The sequence below is a fragment of the Takifugu rubripes genome, chromosome 12, assembly GCF_901000725.2.
Source record: "Takifugu rubripes chromosome 12, fTakRub1.2, whole genome shotgun sequence".
NCBI classification, from domain to species: Eukaryota; Metazoa; Chordata; class Actinopteri; order Tetraodontiformes; family Tetraodontidae; genus Takifugu; species Takifugu rubripes.
The window spans coordinates 7,299,985-7,313,009 of NC_042296.1; the positions used below are offsets into that span (position 1 = coordinate 7,299,985).

At 46.2% G+C, this 13,025-nt stretch overlaps 1 protein-coding gene across 7 annotated transcripts in view; it reads right to left on the bottom strand.

Moving 5' to 3' along the window:
- Positions 1-431: 431 nt before the first annotated feature.
- The window catches only part of thrb (thyroid hormone receptor beta), a 56,654-nt gene continuing 44,060 nt past the window's right edge, over positions 432-13,025 (bottom strand). For 6 of the 7 annotated variants that reach the window (XM_029844867.1, XM_029844866.1, XM_011609149.2 and 3 more), the window contains 7 exons: positions 7,984-8,084; positions 7,764-7,911; positions 7,261-7,466; positions 6,077-6,163; positions 5,854-6,000; positions 5,515-5,773; positions 432-5,183 (listed from right to left, as the gene is read on the bottom strand). In XM_029844867.1, coding sequence (XP_029700727.1) covers positions 4,942-5,183; positions 5,515-5,773; positions 5,854-6,000; positions 6,077-6,163; positions 7,261-7,466; positions 7,764-7,911; positions 7,984-8,084 — 1,190 coding nt within the window. In that variant the 3' untranslated portion in view covers positions 432-4,941. The remainder of the gene's footprint in view (positions 5,184-5,514; positions 5,774-5,853; positions 6,001-6,076; positions 6,164-7,260; positions 7,467-7,763; positions 7,912-7,983; positions 8,085-13,025) is intronic. The other variant, XM_029844869.1, reaches the window with a different exon arrangement.

The following is a 13,025-nucleotide window of genomic DNA, read 5'->3' on the forward strand; positions in this document are numbered from 1 at the left end:
TTTACCGGTGTGAAAAGCCATCGACAGCGGAAGCGTCACCTCCAGGTTCATACGAAGGAATTCATTTATATTCTTACTGTTTTCATTATTACACTGCTTTAATTTGTAGCAGAAACTTAAAATAACCTTAATTTAAACTTTTTATCCCAGAGTTGAAGAACTAATAAAGTGACAGAAAATTAAAACTTACATAAAGCAGTATGGGTAAATATTGAGTTTTGAAATATGTGTACAATGAGACTTCATGTATATTAATAATCGTTATATGTTGTATTTAAATTAAGATAAAGATTTTAGCATTTCAGATCAATTTTTAACACACTTGGAATAATTGTTTGGCAAAAGGAAAAAAAACATCAAAATCCTTTAATCATATAATTCACCATATTTTTTATTACATTTGATTATTTAATAATTTAAAACACCATCCATTATTGCCTCAAAACCATCTTTATTCTCAGGAAACATTGCTTTCATCATCATCACCACCATCATCACAAGTATCCAAACCAGTTCTGTCAAAACTGGACCGAACCCACACACACAATAGCCACCTGCCATCATCTTCTGGTGCTGAATAGACGATAAAATGGGAGGTCAGTGGACCACGAAAACAGGAAACCCGCATCGGAGGATTTAGTCCTTGATGCCATGAAGACGTTGCCCTTTGATGTGTTTGCATGGCGTTTGGTTGCTGATGCTAGCAACACATGAAGCGGTTCTGAAATCTGAGCTCAAAATAATTTTCAGAAATTTGATTAGACATTTTGATTAAAAACCAAGTTGTTTTGAAATATTTAAACGTCTCACTGAACTTTGTTTTGATGAACTAATGGATTAGGTCGATTTTATTATTTTAGCACAATTTTATCAAGACATTACGCCAACATCTGTAAAAAAAAAAAAACAACCCCATACTGCAGTCTCAAAATATACATCCTTTTTCTTGATACTGTAAAATAGCTTTTCTATGGTGCAACTTTGTTACTGGTATGTAACAGTAATTTTAACAACTCGCGGGAGAGACAACAGCGTAACGGCACCGCGAGTAGGAAACCCGCTCTGATCGTGTTTTAATGCGCCGACACAGAACACCCAAATCAATACTCTCACCTCCAACAGCACACAAAGTAGCTAACGGCTAAACGGCTGTTCTGAAAAAAGGATTAATTAGCCTTACATTCATGACGTCAGAGATACTTAAAGTAGTTCTGTACCTGCTTGTGAACATCCATGCTAGCATAAAAATAGCAAAGGAGGGTCAAATTTTGATGTTTTGTTGTCAACTTTTGCTATGAAGTTGTGCTAAAACAAATGCATTATTTTTCTTTAGTCAAAAAACGTTTCTGAATATTCTCGTCCAGGTCGTACGGCGGGGCTGGTTGCACGGACAGACTTCTCAATATTAAGTTTAATTTTGCTCATTCATCGAGTAGCCTCTGGTTTTCTGAGTCATCAACCGGACCATATAAGCCAACACTAGCTTTTTCATATGACGACAATTTGAGAGAGAGTTTCCTCTGGGTGAGATGACGGTGGAGCCGTAGCATTCCCGCTAGTACAAAGCTGGATGTGGCAGTTTCACGAGAGGTCCGTCTAAAATGTTCTGGGTGTAAATTTGTTAACTTGAGACCAAATTGCAACTAATCATCAACACTGACTGATGGAGAATTGTGATGCAGATAAGAAGAAAGCTAAACACAAGGAGGACGTTTGACTGTAGAACCGACTTAGATCAACTCTGAGGTAGAAGGTCTCTTCTTTCTTTTCTAGATCTGAAATCGCATCAGGAAAACTGGCCGTCGTGCTGGCTCCCACATTAAATGACTAAGAACCAGCTGTCTGTAGCAAATGTAAACATTATGGCTAGATCCCCTAAATTCCACCCAACTGGGCTTTGAGAAGGACTATAGTGCCGAGAGACTCCTGAGTGTTTCTAAATCCCTACGAAAAGAGGTACAGGAACAGGAAGTATGAGAAGGTCAAACCGTTCAAGAGCAGTAAACTTTGTTTTTAAGAGGATGGAGTTGTGATCGCAGGTTTAACATCTAAACAATATTGTCCTTTACATGGAAACCTAAACTGCAAACTATAAACAATAAGATAGCTGCTAACCTGCGATAAACAGGCAAAAAGACAGAAAATTCCTATCTTAATCCACAGGAACTGTTAACACATGCTATATGCTAACCTCAGCGTGTTTTCTTACACCTTCTACCTTAGCAACAATTGGATCAGCCAGTCACATGATATAAGTCGCATGTCTAATTGCAGCTTAGCTAGCCTGTATCAGACTAGACCGATTTTAGGTGACCTGTAGATTCAAACTTGACTATTCTGTGCAACCAATCCCCTTATCATCACAACAGCCCAAATTCACCTCCATCTTTGCTTCATTTACATTGACAATTAGGGATGTTTAATATAGTTTTTTCTTGTGATAGCCAATATACCGATATTGTCCACGTCTTAATTTCCGATACCAATATCAACCGATACTGATATAGGTGTGACTCTCCCCCTAAGAGGTTTCATGTGTAATCTGGGCAAGTCGTGTCATTAAAAAAAGTAAAAACGATAGTGATAATTTCAGATGGTTTAATGCCAATATCGGCCAATAATATCGGACATGTCGAGTGGCGATACTTGAGGCTTTTATCGGGTTGTGCGTCTCAGCTCACGCGACACGCTTTCAACTCTCTTTACTACCACCTCCGTCAGGGGGGTGCACGCAAACACGACCAGTGTCGACGGCGCCGCGTCTCTCCCTCTGATTGTCTGTGCATTGGTTTCTGTACAGTTTGTGAGGTGTGTGTGTGAGGTCCGGGTCGTTCAAACACTGCAGCGAGTCTATTGCTCGGATTTACAAAAGAAAAAGGCATCACTTCACAGGACAGAGAGATGAGGAACACACAGGAGCTGCTTCCAGGAGGGTGAAGCCAGACAGGAAGTCAGAGGTCGGTCACGGTACTGTGGCGAGGTCCAGAGGGTCAAGAGGGCGGAGCCAGGAAGTGGCCCGTGACCGCGCACGCCGTAGCACCATGACGTCAATTTTGGCTCCCAACCACACACAGATGAAGGAAAGAAACATAGAACAAAGACTTCCAAGTAAGAATCATTACATGTGGGAAATGCTTGAGAATATCTTGAATCTGAGACGTGTGAGCGGTGCGCGCCGGCTAGCATCTCTGCAGAGGGTCATTTTTTTTGGCACAGCATTACGATTGTCTCTACCAGACATCAGTGTCATTGTGTGCTTCAGGGGGTCCGTGCCCGCCTCAGGCCACGAGGATACGGGTCGGGGCTCCATTCACTGATGGAGCTGTGAGCAGGATCAGAGTTTTCTTCTTGGATCAGAAACACAGGCGACAGCATACTGGGACGGACCCGACATCGGACCAGCCAGACACAGCTTAGCTGCTGAGCCCAGACAGCAGATATTTTAGTGTCACTTTTGTGAGGACTGGCTGCAACAAATAATTCATGTTGAATTAACGGCTTTGATTTGTCGTTAAACTGTCCGTTGTGCATGATTTGGCACCCTCTAGTGGTGATATCAGTGGTTGCTAAAACTGTTGGGGAAACAGTTGCAGTAAAACTTCGCAAATAAAGATTTCTTTCATAAATTATAAAACCAAACGAGTCACGATAATAAATTAAAGTTGGTGTTTAACTCCGTTGAATATATATATTAAAGCTCTGATATTTGACCCCTGATTTTGTTTGACAAGTGCTAAAAAGTTCTGATGTCTTATTTTACACGACATCAGAGGAGAAGCGCCATTTACAGGAAATTACATTTCCTCATCCTGTAGCGTGATAACGTGAAAAAAACAGATTAGACGCTTTGTTAACGCTGGCTGTCATTGCTAGCCTGCCCAAGAACAGATAATCTGTCTGCAGTTGTAGAAGAAACACTTTTCTTTGTCCCAGTATGCTGCCATCGTTCGCCCGCCAATATTTAGCACCGTTTCCTCAGTCGGCCAAACACGTTCACTCCAGGCAACACTCGTGCGTATTCAAGAACTCGTTAGCTGCGGACAGACGTCAGGTCACACTTGAAGAGCAGCTGAATTCCTGTGATTGGAGGTCTACGTGGAAGTGTAACAGTGTAGTGTTGAAATCATGCAGGGGTTAAACTGGGTCTTTTCCATGAGGTGTACCCGAAGGCAGCACAGGTATTTGCTATGCTACATGCTGTGTGCATGAGCAGGCTAGGCTATCTTTAGCACTGACTTTGCAGTCATGGTGGGTAAATCGGATCTATGTTTGCAGGCAAGATCGTTTTTTTTCCCCCAAACATCTTTAATTTAAACTTTGGTTGATTTGGTGCGATGCCCCGCCTCCAAGGGCGGTCCTTCACCTAGTTAGGCCCAATTTAACCCCTGATAACGACATAAATATATTAAGATCGACTACCCAGAGCGCTGCTGGGCCAGTTCACAGTCACGACGGTGAGTTGCTCAACTACGACAGTTACGATACGTAGTAACGGGTCAGAAGAGTGAAGAAAGTGGGCGTCAGATGAACGGATCGCTGTGGTCGTGTGTCGTTGATCTTTCAGGTCGGGTTTTCACCATGAGGGAAGGAAAATGCATCTTATGCACGGGTTCCACATGAGCAGGAATCAGCTAACTGTACAATCATCGACACACAGAAGAAAAATCTAAAGTGAAATCCGAGGTGAGAGGTTACGTCCACAACAAAAAACAAACTAAAAAAAAAAAAAGTACCCGCACTGTCAGGAATGGTTTCATCCAAGACTAGACCAGAGAGCTAATGCTAACCTATGGAATGAAGCGACACTCAGTAGTGCTAATACAGGGTTCGTTGAGACAGGCCTTCTGCTGGTTCCACCCAAGACCACCAGGGTTCCCAGGCTCTGATGTGCACAAAGAAACGGACGAGACACGCACGCACGCAGCCACGCGACTCCATTGGTCAGTCCTCAAAGACCTCCAGGAACAGAGGTGGGAATAACTCAGTGGGACACTCCACTTTCATGTGGAGGAAGCGGCTGGCGTGGCAGGCACCGATCATCCGCAGGTCCGTCACCTTCATTAGCAGCTTGGCCCAGAAATGCGGCACTTTGTGTTTGCGGTAGTTGATGTAATGTTCGAAGGCCAGCAGGAACTCCTCTTGGTAGCGCTCGATTTGCTCCACGTTGCTCAGGCCCGAGCGATCTGATGGCAGAGAGGTAGAATCATCGGTTAAGGGACTCGTTACTGTGATAACCGCCGCCAATCGACTGCTCACGTTCCTCAATACAACAGGTTCTGGAGTTCAAACTTCCCGACGCTTCCCGCCATCGCTGCTGCTGTCGGTGGCCAAGAGTGAAATGCATTGTGGGATGTGTTCCAATCCAATGTCGACACAAGTCACGCCTGGCGCATACTTGATTAAATGGGCGGAGCAAGTGCTCGTCCAGACAAGCGCGGACAAGTACGCTTATTGAGAAAAGGCTACCGCGTTCTCAAGAGCCGCTGCTTCTTTGAAGTCTTTGATGTTTCTCACCTGATGAAAGCAGGATGATGGCCTGTAGAAGAGCCACCTCCGAGTCGTCCAAGTTGAAGGCGGACAGCGACACGCCGAGGTCAAAGATGGCATCCGAGACCACGCCCAGGCCGCCGTTCTTCAGCTGGCCCCGTGTGACGGCCATCTCGCCGTTCAGCGTGAGCGTCTCGCTCTCGGGGTCGTAGCGAACGGCGGCCCGCAGCGACATGATCTCCATGCAGCAGCCTTTCAACAGGATGATCTGATCTTCACAAGGCAGCTAGGAGGCGAGACGTCGAGATCACATGACGCATTTGCGGCTGCTAATGTTGCGAACTTCCCGATTAGCCTCGCACTTACCTCACAAAACATAGGCAATTTTTTGGCAAAGTCCACCACTCTGGTGATGGCGGGGGTGATTATTTTTGTAAACTGACTGAAGGCTTCTAAATCCACTTTGTTTCCGTTGGGCGTATTGACCATGGACGCTTGACCATTGTCCTCAGGCTGAAGGGACAAAGGGACAGAAGATGAGCGTGCGCTAGCCGCCGCCGCCAGTGAAGGGCGGAAGTTTCTCTCCTACCTTAGTTTCCTTCAGCCCCTCTGCACTCTGGTCAGGAGTATAGAATAAATTACATGTTATTTCATTTAGAAGCATAGCTTCCTCGACCTGTTGGATAATCAACAGGAAGCGTGAAGTTTCGATGAAGACTCGTGTCGCCTCAACTAAAAAGGAAGCTCATTAGCACTGAGGACAGATGACAGAGTGCAGGTAGGAATTCAGAGATGGGTTTCCATGACAACCCAGACCGGGAACGCTCGGCGACGGATGGCGCCGTCGTTCCGCAGCAGAGATTAGTGATAATGGTGCGCGAGGGCGGGACGGCGATGGTTCTCCTCTTCCTCTCCAACGTTATTCTGACATGCGATCTCAAAGATTAATGGGTCAGACCAATTTGAGACTAACTTTAGTTAGCTAGCCTCGTGCTGCTAACCAACCAACTACCAGTCAGTGATGAAGAGACTCTTCCTGAATTTTTGTGAAAATTCCAAATAATACGCACAGACGGACGCCACCTGGTGGTAAACATCAGCGCTTTATGCTAGGTCGTTTGGCGTGTTTCTGTTTCTAACACTTGTTGCTAAATGGCTAACTGAGTCACCTGCTGCAGGAGCTTTACCTCAGTAGTGCATTAACCTTGACCAAGACAGCGACACGTGAGCGGGCCCAAAAGGTTAAATGCGAGTGTTCGCTCTGGTGTTGCCATGGAAACCCAAGATGAAGTCAGGCAGGTGAAAAAGGCTTTCAGTGTGGAGATCAGACATTCAAAACAGATTAATGTAAAAAACAAGACAGAGAGAGAAAGAGAGAGAGAGAGAGCGCGAGGAGGTGTAAAAGCAGAGCTGCAGACCGAAAAAAGAGGAAACTGAAGCACCACAACAGAGCCAGTTATTAAAGTTAGATTCTCAAGATATAAAAACAAGTTGTTCCATTATAAATTATTGCTGCTGCGTTCAGGAGCACACTTTTCTCCATCGTCCAGCTAACTCTCCCCACTCTACAAGGAGATACAAAAAAACAACATACGGACATATTAACACAGGGAATGTGGAACAGTGGAGGTGGAGGAGACAAGGGGAAGGAGGAGGGGGGGTCCAGTGAGGGGGGACTGGGGAGGATGAGGCAGAGGTAATCGATACAATGGAGGCAGCTGTGATGGAGCAGTGTGTGTGCGTGTGTGTGTAGGGGGGGTTAAGATTTCCTACCAGGAACTTCCTCTTCTGTTTCCAGTGGTTGCCTTGTGCGTTCGTGGCCATATGGGCCTCGGTCACCATACGGATGAGGTCCCACTCCTCCTGGGTGGGCTCAATTCGGTCCCACACTGTCCTCTGCAGCTCCTCCCGACGGCGCCGTTCCCGGTTCTCCTCGATTAGCTTCCGCTTGGCCAGCCTCTTGCTGTCGTCCAACACCACTGGGGGGAGGAGGGGGGGGTCACGGGGGCGTCAGGGTCCAAGAGTTTTAACATATAAAGTTGTTTTTGATTTAACAGACAACAGATTTGGGAGGATTAATGACTTTTAGCTTCTAATCCAGCCTACAAAAGGCCATTTTAGTGGTATCCTGATGGCTTTATTAATAAAACCTTTACTCTTATTATGTCTGACTGACAGTAATAATAAAGTGAAATCCTTTAAAAAACATGGCGTTACAGACCAAAAACCTCTTCTACGTTCTCAGCTCATCAGTGGAAAATACGGGTAAAACTCACGGTCGGTGGCCATTCCCACCGCGATGCACTTCTTGAAGCGGCATTCCTGGCACTGGTTCCTGGTCACTTTATCAATCACGCACTTGCCCTCGTACTTGCACGCGTAGGTTGGGTTGAGGTTCTTCTGGATGGTCCGTCTGAAGAACCCCTGCAGAGACGGCACCGTGTTGAGAAACGCCTATGTGGAGCGGACGGAAGCGGCAGCGGACGCTGCCTTTACCTTGCAGCCTTCGCAGGTGATGCAGCGATAGTGGTAGCCGGTGGCTTTGTCCCCGCACACGACACATATCTCGTCCTTATCCAGGTAACTCGGAACGTACCCTGAAATAAAAAAAAATGTGTTACCACACGCTTGGGATCCAATTAAGTCGGAGTTTAACTCGAGTTAAATTTGCACCGTATTGACGGTTTTAAAGTAGGCTAAGTTGATGCCACATTTGATTAGCGCCAACTTCTTCGAAGAGTTTTGCCGCAGCTCCCAGTTAAGCCGAAGACACCTGGTGCCCTTTTTGTTTCATAACTAACGAGTTGAGCCGACCCCGGTCAGGCCCGAGGGCTGATCAATACTCTGGAGGTCCTCCATAAAATAATAACTGCTCTTGTGTCAGCCTTCTGTCGCTAATCAATAAGGATCCCCTGACACACACACTCACAGATGCCCAGTTAGACACACTCCACAACACACTGATCTCAAAAAATGTCCTACATCAATTAAATAAATCGCCAGCTAAAAACTCCCGTTTAGACCCCAGACCCGTACCTCTCTTATGGCCCCCAGGAATCCACGGCAGGTAAAAATTGTCAGCTTTGGTCTCTGGGAAATATTCAGGCTGAGGGGGGAAATGGCTCAGAGGGATATCCACGCTACAGCACTCGCTCTTATAGACAGGCGGCGCCGCGTACAAGCACGAGTAGTGCTGGCCGGGGGGCAGAGCCTGCTCCATACAGGGAGGGTGGTGCAGCCGCTGGGGCTCGCAGTGGCTATACCCAGGCCCCTCGCTACCATACATGCAGTGCTCCCCGCCGCCAGGCACCGTGTAGCCGCCCACCCTGGCGTGAGGCACCTCGTACATGTCGGTCATGCAGTAGTTCATCATGGAGAGCCGCAGCAGAGCACCATGAAGGAGGTCAAATCAGAAAAAAAAAAACAAAAACTCCAGGAGTGTCAAAGCAAAACAGTCGATTCCCCCAAAAAAGATCAAAGGAAAGATGAAAGAAAAATCAAGCCATGTCAAAGAGAGGTTTTCCTCGTCTGGACCTCAGAGAGGTCAACCCTTACGCAGGAGTTTTATCCACCCCAGAGCAGAGTTTCTACAGGACAAAGTGCCCCACCCGCCACCACCCGGCCAAATTGGAGAGCAGAGCTTTATGACGACGCAGAGCTCTAATCTTACCCTCCAAATCCTCAAAGTGCAGCATTCAGTGGAGATGTGACAGATTAAGGAGAGGTTGTGTGTCACACCTACAGCATGAACTGCCCGACGACATCGTTGCCCAAACACTCCAGCAGCAACCTTCTAGGTCCCCGTAACAATATTAGCTTATTTTTGACCTCTGATCTGCAGGTGCTTTGAATAAAATCCGTAAATAAGCTCACGGAGGTCAGTGTCGTATTCCGTAATCCTCGTATTTCCGTAGAACCTCCGAGCAGTTTCTCAACAGGGAAGTCCGAGTGCTTCGCGATATTCTAGCGTTGGCAATTCAAAAGATCCCAAATAGACGATGAAACCAACGTCATGACATGTAAAAACAAAGAGAACCCTTATTCAACTCTGGGATAAAGGAGCAGCAGAAAATTATGAGCCACCTATGTGCATAATAAAGCTCAATCAGAGGTAATAAACACTTATTCCTGGTTATTCACCACGTGTCAGTGAAGGGACATTTTTCAAATTTCGGACCAAATTTAAGCCCCAATAATTCCTTTAACTGTCCGATCAGTAGCCATCGAACGCAGAGCAAATTAGCTAGCTCAGTTAGCATCAGTATCTGACAAGTAGATGCATGAATTGTCTGATAGTTAACGCTTATTAGGACATGAGGTTTGTTTTTCTAGCTGTGATTTTAAAAATCAATATTCCAATAAAACCAGGCTGCGACACGCGGAGCCGCACATTGTCCTCCTCGCTCAGCCTTATTGATCAGGTTTTCTGATCAATAAAGTTGGGATAAGCCCCGTGGCGAGCGTCAGTCTGATGGGATCCGCCGTTTCTTAAAATGTTATTAGAACAAGCCCGATTTAGGCCACGAAGTTCAGGGCTTAAGGTAAATATAGACGCACGGAACCATCCCGCTGGGGTCATTTAAACCGCATCAGATTGTTATTGATCTAAAAGTGGTTGGTCTGCCCCCCTAAATTGGGAGTTTTTCCATGTTTATTGGCCACTTTTTTCTCATTTCTAATTACTGTGGCGATTTATTTCTGCTTTTAAACAGGCGCCGTTGTATAAATCAATCCAATCACTGATTATTTTTTTCCGCCAGTAAACGCGTCAATCAACATTTCTTAATAAACTATCTGATATAATCTTTCGTGTATGGATCTGGTTTACATTCTAATTTACAATAAAAGGAAATTCCGGTTAACGGATACGATAGTTTGAAGCGGATGTCCCGGATCTTGTCTCTTTTATCGGTTAGTAGATCACGCCAGAAACTTGTTGACACGTGAACACATGGTGGAGTCTGCGTGCTGTTTTTGGCTTTAAAATCCCTGCTGTTCGGACAGGCGTGAACTCTAAACCAGGGGCAGCCCACACGCTCTGCACCGAGGACTCCATCAAACGGGATTATCATGGAAAATTTGTGTTAGTCGGTCGACCAAACCCACCAAACCAAATGTTTGTTTTCCATCCTGAACTGTTGTAAACAAGGTAGTTTTCTCTGTCAACTGGACTGGGTTTCTTCTTCAGTTGACAGAGAAAACTACCTTGGATACAATGACCTGGATGACTGAGAATTTACACAGACGAACTGTTGTAAAGTGTTTTCTCCCCACAGGAATCCCTGAAACGGCTGAAACGGAGAGCCTCGTGGGCTCTACAAGGAGCTTTTTCGGGCTCAAGTGTCTCCTGTTATGCTAAGGAAACTGAATCAAACCTCAATCAAACCTCATCTTGACACCTTTTCCTGCCGGTTTAGGTCATTTTCAAACTGTCCGCCAATAATCCTACATGAGGACATGATGTGAAAAGAAATCCAGCTCGTGTTCGGGTGACAACGATGACAGCAGAGATTTGTCCGCGTAAGCTCATTAGTTGTCACACCACCGACCATCTGAACGACACCGGTACGGGTCGCGTTTCACCTGACGATGCGGCTGCTTTAGCCGTTAAAAGCCGCTTGTACGAGGGGAAAAAAGGGTCAGATTAGCGTCCGCAAGGTCGCAGGTTAGCCGTAGCGAATCCAAAACAGGAGGAGCCTTTCGTGAAATAAAACCCAGCTGATGGCTGAGAAACCGAGGAAACTGGACTCTGGACCGTGCAGAGGGGCCCTTTTTTAATCTCTGATAAACAAGCCTGGTGCTGTCCCTCCTTGCTAGCCGTCGCTTTAGCAGCTAACTGCTCATCAGGTGAGATGCAGACATGGGGGGACCCGCAGGATCGGCCTCTGGTGGAAAATGTAATTATGAAAAAACATTTAAACAACTTAAAGTGACCTTTAACTCCTCCACGGTTCAGATGTTGGATCAAGACCACGTTAAAGACTCAAACCACCCTAGAATGTTTGCGTCTGACGACAGCCAAGAATTCAAAATTATCCGTTTATTAATGCTAAATCTGTCTAACTGAGGAAGCTTAATCTCGGGATTACCGACTCCCCGACTGCAGTGCGAGCGTGCACGCGTGTTGATATAAACCGTGCACAGCAGCTGGCAAGAGGCAGGACCTTTGAGGCCAATCTGCTTGCAGAGTGGGCCTGATACCAGTTTAACTTTTTGATAAGGTGATGCTCCCGTCCCGGGCTAATCTTGTTTGGTGTTTCCTGGAAGATGAGGCACTTAGCGAGACGGAGTTTTATCGCCGTCCACACGGAAACAATCTGTTGTCTGAGCGGACGTGCTAACACCACTGTCAGCCCTTTAATCATCTGTCAGTCATTCACTGTGGAATCTGCTCCTAAATCTGCTTAAAACGCCACAAATTTTGTTCCTCGCCCTTCCTGTTGCCATAGCAACGGCGGCGCGATGCACTGGCTTTCTCTAAAGGGAGGCAAATGTTGCACAAGCATGAAATCGACTTTAGCTGCCGCCTGTGTGTCGACACGAGAGGCGGATTGTCCACGTTAAATTAAATATCTGAATCAGTATCGGGAGATTTCTCAAACATGATGGAGGATAAAATGTGTTGATCCCCCTGATGGAGCTGTGATATCCAGGTTAAAGTTGCAGACGTAGCTTCACAAAAGTGAGGCATTGTATAAAAACAGGGTCAGGAAACAGGAAAAAAACGCCGCATGTCATTATTCCCCGACCGTTTCCCAACATAAACTTTGGTTCAAACTGCGTGAATCTGCCATTTCAATAAAATTCAAGAGTTCTTGAGCTCAGAGGAACCTGCAACAAAACCACCTCAACAACTTTGTCGCGTTTAAATTCCTGTTTGTGTTCCGACGCTCCGATCGGCTCGGCCAGGATGAAACGGGGATCCCAACACAGCTGGTTAATATTCCCTTCAATAACCTTTTATTTGTTGGACTAAACTACACGTTTTCTCGTATTCTTTCTTCCTAAAGTGACACGAACCCACATTGTGGGTTAAATCTAAGAGGTTTTCTCCTCTCTGACACATCAAAGCTCTCGGGCCTCCCTGTGTTACATCGTCGCTCCCGGTTTTCCTTCATAAACCACTATGGTTGGCAACCACGCGTGGATCCCCCGAATCTGCCGGAACATCGGGGGATACGCACCGACGGGGCGGCGCTTCGTTAACAGCGTACGAAATGTTTCTCTACTCACCCCAACTTCGAGTCTCCTTTAATCAAAAGCAAGTTTCCGGGAGAATATTTGACTCAGACGAGACTCCGAGTTCTCCCTCGTGTCCCTGAACACCACCTCGGCTCTGTGGCCCTGCAGCCCGGCGTTCCGCATATTTATGCCCTCCCTCCTTTGATTACTGCGGGGTTCAAAGCCGGTTAAGAACATTTTATGACATGGTGCCCTGATCCGGTTGTCCCCGAATGTCTCTGGCGCTGCCTCAGGCGTCCGTAAACTTGTCCCCAGAAAGTTCAGGGTAAGCTGGGCGGAAAAACAGAAGGCTCCAT